Source organism: Hippoglossus hippoglossus, chromosome 9, assembly GCF_009819705.1.
Source record: "Hippoglossus hippoglossus isolate fHipHip1 chromosome 9, fHipHip1.pri, whole genome shotgun sequence".
In the NCBI taxonomy this organism is placed as follows: Eukaryota; Metazoa; Chordata; class Actinopteri; order Pleuronectiformes; family Pleuronectidae; genus Hippoglossus; species Hippoglossus hippoglossus.
This window is the reverse complement of record NC_047159.1, coordinates 18,132,088-18,146,182: the sequence shown is the minus strand read 5'-3', so window position 1 is coordinate 18,146,182 and position 14,095 is coordinate 18,132,088. Positions and strand designations below refer to the sequence as shown.

The 14,095-nt window shown below is 39.5% G+C and overlaps 2 protein-coding genes across 3 annotated transcripts; one reads left to right on the top strand and one right to left on the bottom strand.

Annotated features, from left to right (window-relative positions):
* Positions 1-1,267: 1,267 nt before the first annotated feature.
* On the bottom strand, positions 1,268-8,727 carry p2rx2 (purinergic receptor P2X, ligand-gated ion channel, 2). Of its 2 annotated transcripts, XM_034596250.1 has the most exons (13): positions 8,642-8,727; positions 5,856-6,139; positions 5,092-5,227; positions 4,893-4,964; positions 4,713-4,788; positions 4,525-4,621; positions 3,620-3,700; positions 3,335-3,479; positions 3,063-3,193; positions 2,850-2,940; positions 2,710-2,775; positions 2,529-2,606; positions 1,268-1,775 (listed from the first exon to the last, which is right to left on the bottom strand). In XM_034596250.1, the coding sequence occupies exons 2-13, from the start codon at positions 6,020-6,022 to the stop codon at positions 1,677-1,679; spliced, it is 1,239 nt and encodes a 412-aa protein (XP_034452141.1). In that variant the 5' UTR covers positions 6,023-6,139; positions 8,642-8,727; the 3' UTR covers positions 1,268-1,676. The 2 variants fall into 2 exon arrangements, with proteins under 2 accessions (XP_034452141.1, XP_034452142.1); XM_034596251.1 differs by lacking the exons at positions 5,856-6,139; positions 8,642-8,727 and adding an exon at positions 5,309-5,426.
* Positions 7,182-13,841, top strand: pes (pescadillo). The gene is made up of 15 exons (XM_034596249.1): positions 7,182-7,346; positions 7,574-7,653; positions 8,012-8,165; positions 8,403-8,512; positions 8,663-8,834; positions 8,932-9,021; positions 9,169-9,285; positions 9,726-9,803; positions 10,218-10,307; positions 11,643-11,773; positions 11,885-12,010; positions 12,281-12,465; positions 12,747-12,913; positions 13,006-13,173; positions 13,436-13,841. Exons 1-15 carry the CDS (start codon positions 7,323-7,325, stop codon positions 13,508-13,510), a joined length of 1,767 nt encoding a protein of 588 aa, XP_034452140.1. The 5' UTR covers positions 7,182-7,322; the 3' UTR covers positions 13,511-13,841.
* The last annotated feature ends 254 nt before the right edge of the window (positions 13,842-14,095 follow it).

Genomic DNA, 14,095 nt, shown 5'->3' with positions numbered 1-14,095 from the left:
TATTATTCTAGTGTTAAACAGATTATACAGTGAGTAGGCCCAGTTAATGATGTGAAAGACTTGCATCAGGGAATAGGCTGAACTTAGCAAGTACTTTAAGTTTGTTTAAAAGCAAGTACTTACTCTAACTCAAGTGGAAAAGTTAATAAGGTACTTACTTTTATATGACAACGTTTTTTCTATTTAACATTACTTTTAGTAAGTGAATAGAGTGGAGTATTCCTCCACCTCTGCCTTTTTCACCTCATCAGATCTGTCGGCTTGCAGTGAAATGAATAAGACGTGTCTATCAAGTGTTTTATTGTGGTGTTGCAGGTGAGACAATAATTTAGATCCTTTTTTGGGATTTCTTTGTCTTCAAGTCTTTATCTGCACAGTGTTAGCATTTGCAGGCAGATTGTGTATCTCCATAGTGATTGTCTAAAAAGAAAAGGTTTTCCTGGCTTTTGAAAATGTATATATATATGTGGGGAAAACATTTGGTGGTTGGAGACGACTACAAGCGAAGCTGGATTACAATGATCTTTACTGGTGCACCTCCATCTCTTTAACCTCATTGCTCCACAGCTGACTCACTTGCCTGTAGATGGGTTTATCCCAGACAAGTAATCACATTTCACAAGCACAATTAGATTCACTCTTTGGAGCTTCTCACAAGCACAAACCGTGCAGGTCGGTTTACAAATGAAGGCCCAAGAACAATATTGGAGACACAGCGACTGAGTTCTTTACATTTCCAGTTTTCCCCTGTAAATACATCTTTAAACTAAAGCTTTTCTGAGCCTATTATTGTAATAAATTAACCAAACCACTAGCCTCTTCAAGTTATAACCTTTTTACAGATATTTTAGATCTTTACATGTCACGAGCATGTTTTTCTAACTGACATGTCGCTGTACGCTGTGCTCCTCCATCCATCATGGTAAATATTGATCCATTAGTCTTGAGTCATAAGTATTTTTTTCCACCACTGACATTTTGCTCTCAGGCGTTCAGATGGATTCATACTTCACCGGAATCTTGTTAAAGAAACCCTTTTATGGGAAATGCTGTTGTTATTTGATTACCGCTCATCGCTCTCCTTGTGCGTCTCGTGGCCATTTCCTCCTCATGTATCTTTTCATTACACCAAACGCGTCAGGTTGGAAGATGAAGGGAATGAATAACTGTTTCACATTATAGTGTATTCTTTAATGAGACGATATCATAATGATGATGATTGTCCGTAACAAGTTAGCAGAGGACTTTTATTGTTGGATTGAGTGTCGGAAATACATGAACATACAATTTGTATGGTTTGTGAATCTGTTTTTCATGACTGAGTTTCTCAAATATTTTTCTGCTCTGAAATATTTTGAGAAAATAAACATCCCCCAGGTGGTTTTACAGCCGTCTAAGAAACAGGTTTATTGACACAGTCCAACAGTGGCGGTGCATCGAGGTTTGAGATGATAGATGAACCCACTGCACAGGCAGAGACTTTGAGAGAACCGGCTGTTTTTCTTTGAGCAGGTTTCCTCCGTCCATGTTTTTCTCTGTCAGTTTGTCCAGCCAACAGAAGCCCGTCACTGAGCTGTCGCAGACTCCTCACTCAGAAGTTCTGTCGTTGCCAGTCAGGTGGTTTTAGGAGAGTACCCACACGTGGCCCGGCGAGGACTGAGGGAACTGTGATGACATCACAGCGGTACACCGTCTGAAAGGTCTGAGTGGACGGAGCCAAAACTGTTGATGTAGCTGAGCTCTGTGGGAATGGGCACTGTGGGCTCATTGATAACCTGCGTGGGACAATTAGAGAGGAGGGTGTTATTGAAATAGTCGTAAATACCTTTCACACTATGCCCGGCTTATTTTTACAACATGGCTTATTTAAAAAAATTCAAATATATAATGCTGCAGAAGCAATGCTTTCGGGTTGTTTCACCTAACTACAAACTGATTTCTATGGAGGGTTTGAAGGCACCACTCATAAATGGGCAAGTAAAGAGGTAATGGTGATGAGACACAGGAATAAATCAAGTAACATAGTACACAACATATTGAGTATATTTCAAAGAAATTGTTCCATCGATTGTTATCAATGAAGTAGGGAATTAAAAACTCAGTAGCTACTTGTCAATTTGTAAAATAAGAGTAATGTTTTTCTTTTTTAAATAACAAATAAATACAAAATTAATGGGACAATCAAACTGAAATGATGGAATTCTACTACTCTGTGATAACTGTATGAAAAGCTTAAATGAGAGTTAATAGATTGCAATATTCAGGCAATATATTATAAATCACTATTTGATAATTAGATTTGCTCCTTATTCATTCCACATTAACCGAAAACATTTTGTGAACCTTACTGTAAGCAAACTGTACACTAACATAGATCTGTATGTATTTTTCAAAACATGTTGGTGAAAATGTATGTTTATTAGCTCTTTGTGAGATATAAAACCCACTAATAATCAGTAAACTGCCACAAACACAAATGGATTTATACAGTGATGAGTAATAAATGAATATTTGATGCCGCTGCTCACTTCATCAAACTTTCTATCACTGTAGACTTCGTTCTTGTCAATAAACGTCAGCATGATCCAGTCACAGATGATGGTACACTGGAGGGTTGAAATAAAAAGAGGTAAAACAGTTTGCAAAGGCAATTACAGAAGCTGTCACTTTGAAATCTGAAGATTAGAAAGAAGAGAAGTAATCGCTCACAATCCCAACTGAAGTCAAGGCAGTCACAGTGCTGATGATGGTTGGGAGGGGACTGAATTTACCAGCCTGCAAAGAAATGACTTGTGAATGATACGAATATAGAGTATATATACTGCAGAGGTGACGGAGTGTCCGCTCACGTGTCCATGAACAATGACGTCCAGACGGATGCCGTAGGCCTTGATCAGTGTCCGAGAGTTGACCCCGTTCTCACTGTAATATTTGGCAAATCTGGACAAATGCGCACGAAGGACAAAGACAGGAAGATTTAACACAGGCCGGAGTAAAGACCACAGTTTAATATGTAAGGCCTACATAGGTTTAATATGTCAGTGTTTGGGGTTGGAGCTCACCTGTAATAGTATCCACTGCTGTCCTGATCCTTTCGGAGATCAAGACGACGGAAGGAGTACGTAGGTTTACAGTGTGAAGGATCCAGGTCCAGGTTACACTTCCAGTTTATGAAAACCCCTATCACTCCTCCCTGAGCAAAAACAGCAGTGACCATTCACATCTTCCCATCTCCAGTTCATTCTTAACACATCTGTGTGCCATTAGAAATACATGATTCAACCATTTATATATTCCTAAAATCAGAAATCTACAACACAGATGTCAAACTCACAGTCTTGCAGAGCTCAGTGAAATTCTCCCTCGCTTTATTTGCGATGTATCCCAGGCGGAATTTTGGACAGTAGGGGTCTGTCTCCTCATCATAGTGACACTTACTGAGGTATTTCTTCATGTCACGCCTGTCTTTGAGGTTTCCCCTGCCAAAGACAAGAAGAGGTCTGAATTTCCTCTCCAATGTGTGTGTGTGTGTGTGTGTGTGTGTGTGTGTGTGTGTGTGTGTGTGTGTGTGTGTGTGTGTGTGTGTGTGTGTGTGTGTGTGTGAGAGGACGTACTTTACCTCAATACTTTAAATTTAGGGAAGTGAATGGAGTTCCTGATGAGCACTGTGAAGTCGATCGCCTCCACTAATGGTTGTTCACTGTTAGAGACACCAAATAATCATGATATCCTAATCTTATGAAATTCAATCTTATAATCTCTTACCACATTACTCTTTATGTTTACTCCTATGTGTATGTTTACGATTGGTTGCTATGTCTATGTAATATTGATCTTCATCATTGATACTGGGCATTGCTGCTATTTTCAAAGCTACTTCACACTTTTATGTTTCATTAGTGCTACTATGCCCTTGTTTCTTACAACAAATTAGGTCCATGGATGACACGGGCTGAATGGGCACATAAGTAATTGTGTGATGACCTGAATACCGAAGGTGGTGGTGATGTTAAGGTCTTGCACAGTCATCACTGGTCTCACTGTGGTTTGTGGCTCCTAAACTCTTGCAACCACTTAAAACCACGTCCTGTCGGCTTGTGACCGCTCCCATTGGGTGGACAGTTAAACCAAGGGGAGATTTTTTCCTTCTCAAAGCAAAGACTAGGAAAACAAATTGTAAAAAGAAATATAATTAACTCACTGGTCTATGTTGTATCATATTTTTGGAGATTTGTTGAAGTTGGTGCATGTTGCTTACGATAAAAAAAATAAAAAGCTGAAACACTATAGCTAATTCGACCAAGTCATATTTACTAACTGTGACTTTTTTTTCCCAATTATCTTATATTTTAAGATATAGCCAGCTGCCTCTAGTTTTTTTTATATTGTTTATGCATCAACATATTTGGTTTCTTTGTCTTCCAGGTCCTCTGAGGCCTTATATTAGATTATTGAATGATCCAAATAAAGCTGACTTAAACTTGCCTCATCAACTTGGTGGTGATTGTGCATCCCCTGTCTTACCGTACTACAGCGTACCCTTCAACAGGACACCAAGTTTCGACCTCGCAGGTTTGGAAAGTGTGGTTATAGTACTGAACACATCTGCCCGTCCTCCTGCCTGTAAGAAATTGTTTAAAACAACGGAAAACTGAGGCAAATACAAACCAACAAGACACGAGGAAAGATTTAATGAGTAATACAATCAGTACCATGGCCTTTAAAGTCAACCTCCCCTCGGACACAGTCAGAATTTGTTGTGCAGTTGGCCCTGGGAACTTTGAAATGCTAAAATGAAATGAGACAAATAGGAAAATAAATAAAATATATGTCTGTGAAACTCATACACTAAATTGTCTTTTCCTGCATACTAGCTTCAGTTGACCTCTCACCTCTGCGCAGGTCCCATGCCTCTGATCATATGTGACCTCTCGTCTCAATATTGCACTAATCACATCACCTCCCTACAAAGAAAATGCAAAAAGTACTCAGAGGTATTCACACTAACATGAAGCGTTACTGTGATTATGCCAGTGGAGTATATTTGGTGGGAGTGTCTTGACTGTGCTGCAGCATTTACTCTGGCCTCACCTCTGAGGGCCGAACGTACGCCACAGTATCCAGAACATCATCTCCATGAACCGCTGTGCCTGTCATCACAGTGTAAACGGAGCTCTCTGGACGGGTCTCACTCTCTTGATACGCTTTCTCACTTATAAACACATACCTTCAGGGCGATAGAACAGACGGAGGCAATATCACATTTTCTGTTCTTGTACATACATTTTTACAAGAGGTGTCGAGTTACCATGGACCTGTTAAAGCCCTCATTACTGACACCAAGGGAAGATGACGCACTTCAACCATACAACCGAAGACATCTCATCTAAGAGATCATTTAAGGTCTGAAACAATAAGATGAGTAATTAAATTATCGCAAACTCTTCATCTATTAAAACTGCTCTCCTCATAGCAGATAACATGTCTGGTAAAGGAAAGAGATGATGCTGTTGTTGTTTATTTGTTTCCTGTTAACTGCAAATGGAAAGTATTCCCTCTGCACAAAACTGCATTTTATGAGTTCAAAAATTTAAAGTCACATATTTTGTATCCTTCTATGCTCTATTTACAAACAAAAGAATATTTCTGGCAATTTTGCTGTCGTATTTATACTAATACGAGTTCATACTTTACTGCAGTTCCTAAAAGATGCATTAAAACAAATATTATATATAATTCTGATCACCAAATATGAAGAGAAATCAACATATTGAAGTTACCAAAGCTTTTGAATTTCATAGATTGTCCCTTTATCACACAAAGAGAACATGCAAATACACAAAAATGATGCTTACCAGATAAAATAGGTGATCACGAGAAACTGAACGCTCCTGTAAATGATTCCAAGAGTTCTGTTTTTAATCACCATCACCTTTTCTGTCTCATAGTCCAAGAAACCAATAAAATAGTCCTTTATAAACTCACGGAGTCGCATGATGAACGTATGAAATACTTCACCCATCTCCAGAGTTGTTGTTGAGGTCTAATTTCTTTATGTTTCTGTCTGAATCTGGCTTTTTATTTCTCCCACTGTTTCTTTTTGTCACCCTCTGCTCTGGTCTGCATCTCTCCAGCATCCCTGGTACCAGTGAGGGTGGGGGGAGCAGAGAATGGGGTGGGGTTTCAGTTGTGGTTGAATCATCCATTTTATTTCCTATATATACCAGCACTGATGTTCCTGGGCATGCAATCTGAATAACGTGCTTATAGTGCTCAGAGGTGTAAAGCAACGGAGTAAAAGTACTCAGTTACAGTACTTAAGTAGTTTTTGGGAGGATCTATACTTTCCTTGAGTATTTATATTCCTCAGGACTTCCACCTTTACTCCACTACATTTGAAAGAAAAAATATATACTTTTACTCCGTTACATCGACATTGGACACCTCGTTACTCGTTACAAATTAAAATCTGAATATAAGTCCAATACCATTTGAACCTCAGTGTATAACGGCTGCCTATCCGCAGCGCATCGCGGAGGTGCACGCAGAGCACAGGGACACGGGAGCACGCGCGGCACATCTGAGGCGGGAGCGCGCATTCAGCTGAGGAGCGCGCTGAGTGTAGCCCATGTTAGAAATATAATGACAAACACATTCTGCTTATTCCAGTCCACATATTCAACTTCCACTATAAATTTGATACACAGAAATAGGTATAAGAAAATAAATAACAACTTGGTACTTGTTAACATATGTATTTTTCATTTGTCAGTGAATGAATTTAGAATTTAGGATTAAGTGACATTTTGAACATAGATTTTGTTCTCATGAATGTGGCACCTGACTTCATTATTTTTTTCAAACGTAATATTAATAATAATTTGTTTATTATTTTATTTTTTATATCTAAACCATTTTTAACTCGCAAAGTGAACTACATGCTTTTTACTTCCTCCTAATATTAATACCAAAAACCGTTCCCCTTTAACAGATACACATCTATTCTTAATATTTGTCCTTGTTTAGCCTTGCTTACCTGTGTGATTACCCATAAACTGATGTGGGTGTGTTTTAATGAATAACAAATGTTAAAACAATAAACAAATAAAACACACGGGGATGTTTTTCTCTTATTTGATTTCTTTTTTTAAACAGGCGGACAAACGGAACCACCTCGGGGTCCTGCTTCATGCTTGCACGTCAACGCACACGTGCATCGACTACGTGGGGCTGCTGCTAACGTTGTGTACACACGTGAATTGTGTGTTTCGTTAAGAATTGCCTTTTCTGAACGTGTGTAGAGATTCAGACACAGTTCAGTGATGGGAGGTCTTCAGAAGAAAAAGGTAAGAGTCGCTTTGGGGCTAATGTCAGGCGCGGGGACATCAAATATCAGGATAGCAGCCTGGTTAGCCAGTTAGCTAACGGAGCTAGCTGAAGTTTGTTTTTCTACAATCGTGTTGGATGCAGTTGAGCGTTTGAAGACGTAGATGTTTGGTTGTTAACTCGACTATTTAATGATTTAAGATGGTTTGTGGGAGTTTGATGTGAGCGCATGTTCTTGTTGTTACAGTATGAGAGGGGATCGGTCACCAACTACATCACCAGAAACAAGGCACGCAAGAAGTTGCAGCTGAGCCTCCCGGATTTCAGGTAACATCACAATGCTCAGAGTGATTTATCTGAATTTTAAATCGACGTCATCTCAGTTGATGATCTATGAGAAACATAAACGTAACATTATTGAAGTCTGATCAAAATGGCCCTACAATAAATTCTTCCTCAAAAAATGTTATGTAATATAGAGAACTATTGAGTAAATTTGGAGACAATTCTTGGGATTGTAGTTCGATGCTGATGAATTGTGTTGCATTACACTTGCAGATGTTGTGTATATTTCAATCGTAACAGTAACACACTAGAGAATTTGCTTCAGGATGCCTGGCTGGAGAGATGCTCTCAGTAAACAGCCATGTCTCATAGAAAAATTACTCTCGACTTCTGTTTTCAGGCGACTGTGCATCCTCAAAGGAATCTACCCTCATGAGCCCAAGCACAAGAAGAAGGTGAACAAGGGCTCCACTGCCCCCAGGACCTTCTACCTGCTCAAAGACATCCGCTTCCTGCTGCATGAGCCCATCGTTGGCAGGTTCAGAGACTACAAGGTATTACAGACATATTTTTCACTGGTTTTGTGTGAAATATCCACACCAATGCAACAGTTTTGAAAGTAAAAGTTGATTTCTCTTATTTGCGACAAGGTCGTAACTTAAATTGCTTCCTCCCTTACATACTAGATAGTACTTTTTCCCCCTGTCTAGCAGTTTCTTGATTGGACTTTTTTCCATTACGGTATTGAGTATGAACACTTATCCTTTTTTCAAAATATCTTGTCTTAACAGGTGTTTGTACGCAAACTTAAGAGGGCTTATGGAAAAACAGAGTGGTCTGCAGTTGAGAGACTGAAGGAGAACAAGCCCACCTATAAACTGGACCACATCATCAAAGAAAGGTGAGTCTTATTCTCCTCAGTCCACATAGGATTTTCTCTGGATAATCAAATTTGAGAACTGCTAATTGTAGTCTTTTGTAATCAAAGAGATTAAAATAAATAATTCTTTATCAAGTTGAATTGCCTCACATGTGCTCCTCTATCTGACAGGTACCCCAGCTTCATCGACGCCCTCCGTGATATTGACGACTCCCTCTGCATGTGCTTCCTCTTCTCCACCTTCGCCCGAACAGGAAAATGCCACGTGCAGACAATCCAGCTGTGTCGACGCCTCACTGTGGAGTGGATGAACTATGTTGTTGCAGCTCGTGCTCTCAGAAAGGTGCTAATGCATAATATTTTGGGGGGGGTAATTGATATGAACTGAGTTCATTGACCTCTGATTGGCAATGCATTTAACACTTTCCTCTTCATGACAGGTTTTCATCTCCATCAAGGGAATATATTATCAGGCTGAGGTGATGGGACAGCTCACTACGTGGCTGGTGCCATACCAGTTCTCCCATGATGTAAGTGCAGAATGATGAAATGTAATCCATAGTAATTATGCAATTAATAATCACCCAAATAACTTATTATTTTTGTGCATTGTCGGCTTCGTTTAGTAATTTTACCTATTGAGACTTAGTTGAACTTTTATTTTTTTGCCTTTTTAGCACCCAACAGATGTCGACTACAGAGTAATGGCAACATTCACAGAGTTGTACACCACTCTCCTGGGATTCATCAACTTCAGACTGTACCATTCCCTCAACCTGCTCTACCCACCAAAGGTATATTGGATTTTGAGAACGAGGAACAATGTCGATCTTGGGGAGTAAAAGCTCTTCAGATATTAAGCCAACACGTCTTTCCTTGTAAAATGTTTGGTGTAATCAGTAAAACCAGTTATGTCACACAGTTGGAATATATATACACTTGATCATTCATGTTGTATAAATAAATTAGGGCTCCAGAAGCACATCAACATAAGTAAAAACAAGTTTGTAGATTTTCTCCCCTGTGCTCATCTCTCCCTCAAATGTTCAGGGTCACTGATCTCACACTTGTTTTTGGCCTCAATATGACATGATATGACAAAATACCCTTTTATTCAATTGCTTTAAAGTCTCCACCATATATATTACTTCATAAGTCTGGATGGACATGAATGTAAACTGCAACTTGACTGGTTGGTATCTGTGCTCTGTTGACGTCGTCCCTCTTTTTGCAGCTGGACAGTAAAGCAGAGTCAGAGCTGAAGGAGGACAATGAGGAGGACTATGCCATGGATTCAGAATGCTACTTAGAGGTGAGGCTCTTTATCTTCAATGTTTTAAAGGAGTAATTACTCTAATCTGTTTTTTCATATCTATTAAATAATATCCATTAAATATTTTTATCTATCTTGTATATCTCTCTTGAATGAGGCAGATTTTTAACAAATCCTTCAATGAATATGGGGACTTTTTTTCTGAATGCATTTAGTTTGTGTCTATTCCTTTTGTCAGATAGGACATTCATCCAACCTGATGCAAAGCAGGGTTTCTAAACACATTTTGTTAGCACCAGTGTAAAAATACATTAACTAAGAACAATGGTACACACTTCCTTCATTTTGAGGTCATAATTATAAGTTACTAGTATCTAAGTTATTTATGCAGTGCACATGTAAATAATTACCTTTAGTACTGTTGCTCTAATTCTGTTGTTTTTGTCTGAGCAGAAACTGTCAGCTCTGAGCGCCAGTCTGGCACGGGTAGTTTCTACTGCAGAGGAGGAAGAGGCTGAACTCGACCAGTTTCCTGTTGATGGGGTAAGAACCAGTTCAAAACATACGATTCAGTTTATTTTATGTGTTTTTAAATATACTAAGAACAAAACATTGATATCAAAGCTATGACACTGCGATGTGTCCTCGGAACATGCAGAAAAACAAGAGCTAATGCTGAACAGGCCCCAAAAGGGTAACATGTATAGAGTGAGTAGTAGTAGAGCAAACTTGGTTCTAAAGTTTTGCCCCAAGACTGAACCAAACCTCCACCAGAGCTGAGAAGCCAGAAGGATTGATCGGCTCATCTCCCATCATGGGATGATGTCCTGGACTGAAGCTGACATGACAGGGGAGCAGAACTGGGTGGCACAACCTGGCTCTCCTAGGTTAGAGAGTGGTACCTTGGCTGTTGACAGGAGTACATGCAAAGTTAGCTTAGCCACCAGGTGAAGGCAAGTGATACAGTAGATGGACTCTACTCCAAAATGCACAGAGCTGCAGTTAAATATGGATCAGTTAATTTAGCCCAGAAGATTGTCCAACTCTATCAGTTACGCAGTGATTCTCCAACGCTGGTTGATGAACCGAGCAGCTGCTAATATTGGCTCAACTTCTTTCTCTGATAACTTATTATCCAGACGTTAAAATAATTAGTCTCTGGGGGCAGAGGTGAGAGGTTATATCTTATCAGAGGAGTAATAACCTTTGGAGGTGTGAGTCTTGGGATTACAGCTTCATGTTTGGTTGTTAAGGACAAGGTATCCACCACCTGTGGAGCTTGTTTTGCTCAACTGGATTGAGCTCCACTTCAGGGACTGTTCTGGAACCAGAAACCTTTTAGGGACTTGCATTACCTGCATCTCCTTAACATGAGCTTAGTTCCAGTTTGGGTTCTTGGATTGGAAAAAAAATTGTCATACTTCACTTTTAAGCATTTACACAAAAATGTGGGTTGGGGGTGTCGGTGCTGATCCTCCCTAATGGGTCCAACACAAGCATGGGGACTGCTGCAAAACTGTCTTTCAAGGAGTTTATAGAACTACTCAATTATACCAACAAAATATTTACATTTCAAATCCCTCAGTGATCTTATTTTCAATTTTTATGATTGAACCAGAAACACAGTGAACAGACTTTTAGTGCCGGATTTTTAGCTTCTAGCGGGATTGGATTAATGGCCACACCATTTTTGGGTCATTGTTATTAAAGGAATTTCTTTTATTGACACAATTATGCAACACAGTTTGGAAAGTGAAATCCATTTATACTGCATTGAACAGTAGTACAATGTCTTGGCTTTTTGTGGCACTGCATCAATGGGATTATAAGAAACCATGACCAAAAAATCATTAACTTTCCCTTTCTTCTGTTCTGCAGGAAGAACTGGAAAATATGGAGGCAAAAGAAAAGGAACAGAAACAGCAGGAGGCCCAGAAAAAGCTCTTTGAGGGCCTCAAGTTCTTCGTCAACAGAGAAGTTCCTAGAGAGTCTTTGGCTTTTGTCATCAGGTGAGTGAGATCTGCTGCCGCGAAGACATTTATAAGCAGAAATAATTGATCCTCATAAACTTCATAACTGATGCAAAGCCTATTTTGAAATGATCTGTTTGCTGCTTCCAGGTGTTTTGGTGGCGAGGTGTCCTGGGACAAGTCTGTTTGCATTGGAAGCACATATGAGGTGTCCGAAGAAACCATCACACATCAAATTGTTGACAGACCCAACGTCGACAAACAATATATCAACAGGTAAAGGAATGTTGTGGTTGTTTTAACTAACATTTTCTTTTCAGGCATGTAGAATGTCACTTTTAACAAAACAAATGAGAATTACAGTATATTTCAGACTGTGCTGAGTCATTGTCTCTTCTCAACTTTACCATATCCTTTTCAATGCCTCCTTTCACAGTGGCTCTCTTGCCTCAAACACATTCATGGTTTTTGGCAGACCCTGTCCTTGTTCTTTGCCAACTCGCATTGGCTTTGTAAGAGGCTAATGTCATAACCTTGTTGTTTCAGGTACTACATCCAGCCCCAGTGGGTGTATGATTGCATCAACTCCAAGATCCTCCTGCCTGTGGAGGACTACTTCCTCGGAGTGACTCTGCCTCCTCACCTCTCTCCGTTTGTGGAGGAGAAGGAGGGCGACTACGTGCCCCCTGAGAAAGTGAAGATCATGGCCTTACAACGTGGAGAAAAACCTGGTATGACCTGAGACATTCCTCTGCTATCTCAGCTTTCATCCTAAAAACTTTTTAAACACTTGTTCATGTGCATTCAATCAGTGTTTTAAATTAGGATTTAGATTTTCTTAGCCTGAAACCAATGGATACACAGATGATGGCTATTTAGTTCAGGCAACTTCTAAAAGCAATTTACTGCAGCAGTAATGAATGAGAAGATGCATGAGAGTTGTGTTAAATTGGTTTTAGTAGTCAGATTTGATACTAATGAATGATTTTTCTGTACATTTCTTCCTTCATAGCCCATGAACAGGAGGAAGAAGAGGAGGAGGAGGAGGAGGAGGATGATGAAGAAGAAGAAGAAGATGAAGAAGAGGAGGAAGAGGGTGACATCGATGATGGAGATGATGACCTAGAGGCAGAAGAGAAGAAGCTTAAGAAGATGGAAGAACAAAGATCTCAGGGCAAGGTAAAAGATTCCCGATCTCTTGCCACTTTTTTTTTATTTTATTTTTTTTATAAATGTGTGCAGCCATTATTGACTTGTCTTCTTCCTTCTAGTCTCTGCAAGTCAAAGTGACACCTGGAAAAATGAAGGTAGAAAACCCGGTTCGTTTGGAGGAGGAGGAGAAAGCAGAGGACAAGCGACTTGCCATTATGATGATGAAGAAAAAGGAGAAGTACCTCTACGACAAGATCATGTTCGGAAAGAAAAGAAAAATCCGAGAGGTTCGATTCATTTTTCCTCTTGATTATGGTTTCACATGAAGATAAGACTGTTTGTGCAGCTTTGTGAAAAGATAACATTCTTACATTACTTTTTTTTCAGTATCTTTCACTTATCTCGGTTTGACAATGTTTGACAGTATTGTGTGGATGTGAAGAGAACATGTGACCCCAGGGATGAACCTTCTGAGTTCACTGGCCGCTGAGGCTTGTGTGACCTGTGTTAAGCATCTGTTCATTGTGTGCATTCATTCTCTTCCTACAGGCTAACAAGCTTGCCGCCAAGAGGAAGGCCCATGATGATTCAGAGAAAGCAAAGAAGAAGAAGACCCGTAAATGACTCGTCTGACTCCATCCTCTTCAGACTGACCATGTATTTATGTTTATGAGGTAGCGTGCATTAGAGGTTGACATGTCATAAAACCTGCAAGTGCATTCGACATGTCTGAGTGAGTTAGTGCTCATGATGTTTGTGTGATAACTTTCAAGCTGAAATGCCGGAAATGGTTTATTCTAATTGTGTTATAAGTCGTGTAAAAGTAAATGTTTGAATTAATTTTGTTTGTATGAACTCTGTTCTGCTATTCTACATTACACAAGATATTCCACTTTATTTTAAAATCTGTTCTTGAATGAGTCTGTATTTTAAAGTAAAAACACCATGTATTAAACCCGTCTCCTGTGATCTTGCAACAATAAGATACAAGTTTTAAAACTGTTTAGCTGCTGTTTCTCTTCACAATGAACCACTGGATGGTCAATTCAAAGATAGTTTATTCCTCAAGCCGGACTGTTGGTGATAGATGAGCAGCTCATGGTGTCACTTCCCACAGATGTTAATAAATCAAATGAGATTCAAGGAATGTACCAAGACCCAAGACTCATTTAACTCAGAGAACAGAGACTGAGGTCATTGCACTGTTGG

Coding starts and splice junctions, on each gene's coding strand:
- p2rx2 (XM_034596250.1), bottom strand. CDS start 6,022: ATGGGTGAAGTATTTCATACGTTCATCATGCGACTCCGTGAGTTTATA. Junction 4,622..4,712: donor GGTTGACTTTAAAGGCCATG/GTACTGATTGTA, acceptor AATTTCTTACAG/GCAGGAGGACGGGCAGATGT. Junction 2,776..2,849: donor ACGTCATTGTTCATGGACAC/GTGAGCGGACAC, acceptor ATTTCTTTGCAG/GCTGGTAAATTCAGTCCCCT.
- pes (XM_034596249.1), top strand. CDS start 7,323: ATGGGAGGTCTTCAGAAGAAAAAG. Junction 7,347..7,573: donor GAGGTCTTCAGAAGAAAAAG/GTAAGAGTCGCT, acceptor TTGTTGTTACAG/TATGAGAGGGGATCGGTCAC. Junction 9,804..10,217: donor ATTCAGAATGCTACTTAGAG/GTGAGGCTCTTT, acceptor TTGTCTGAGCAG/AAACTGTCAGCTCTGAGCGC.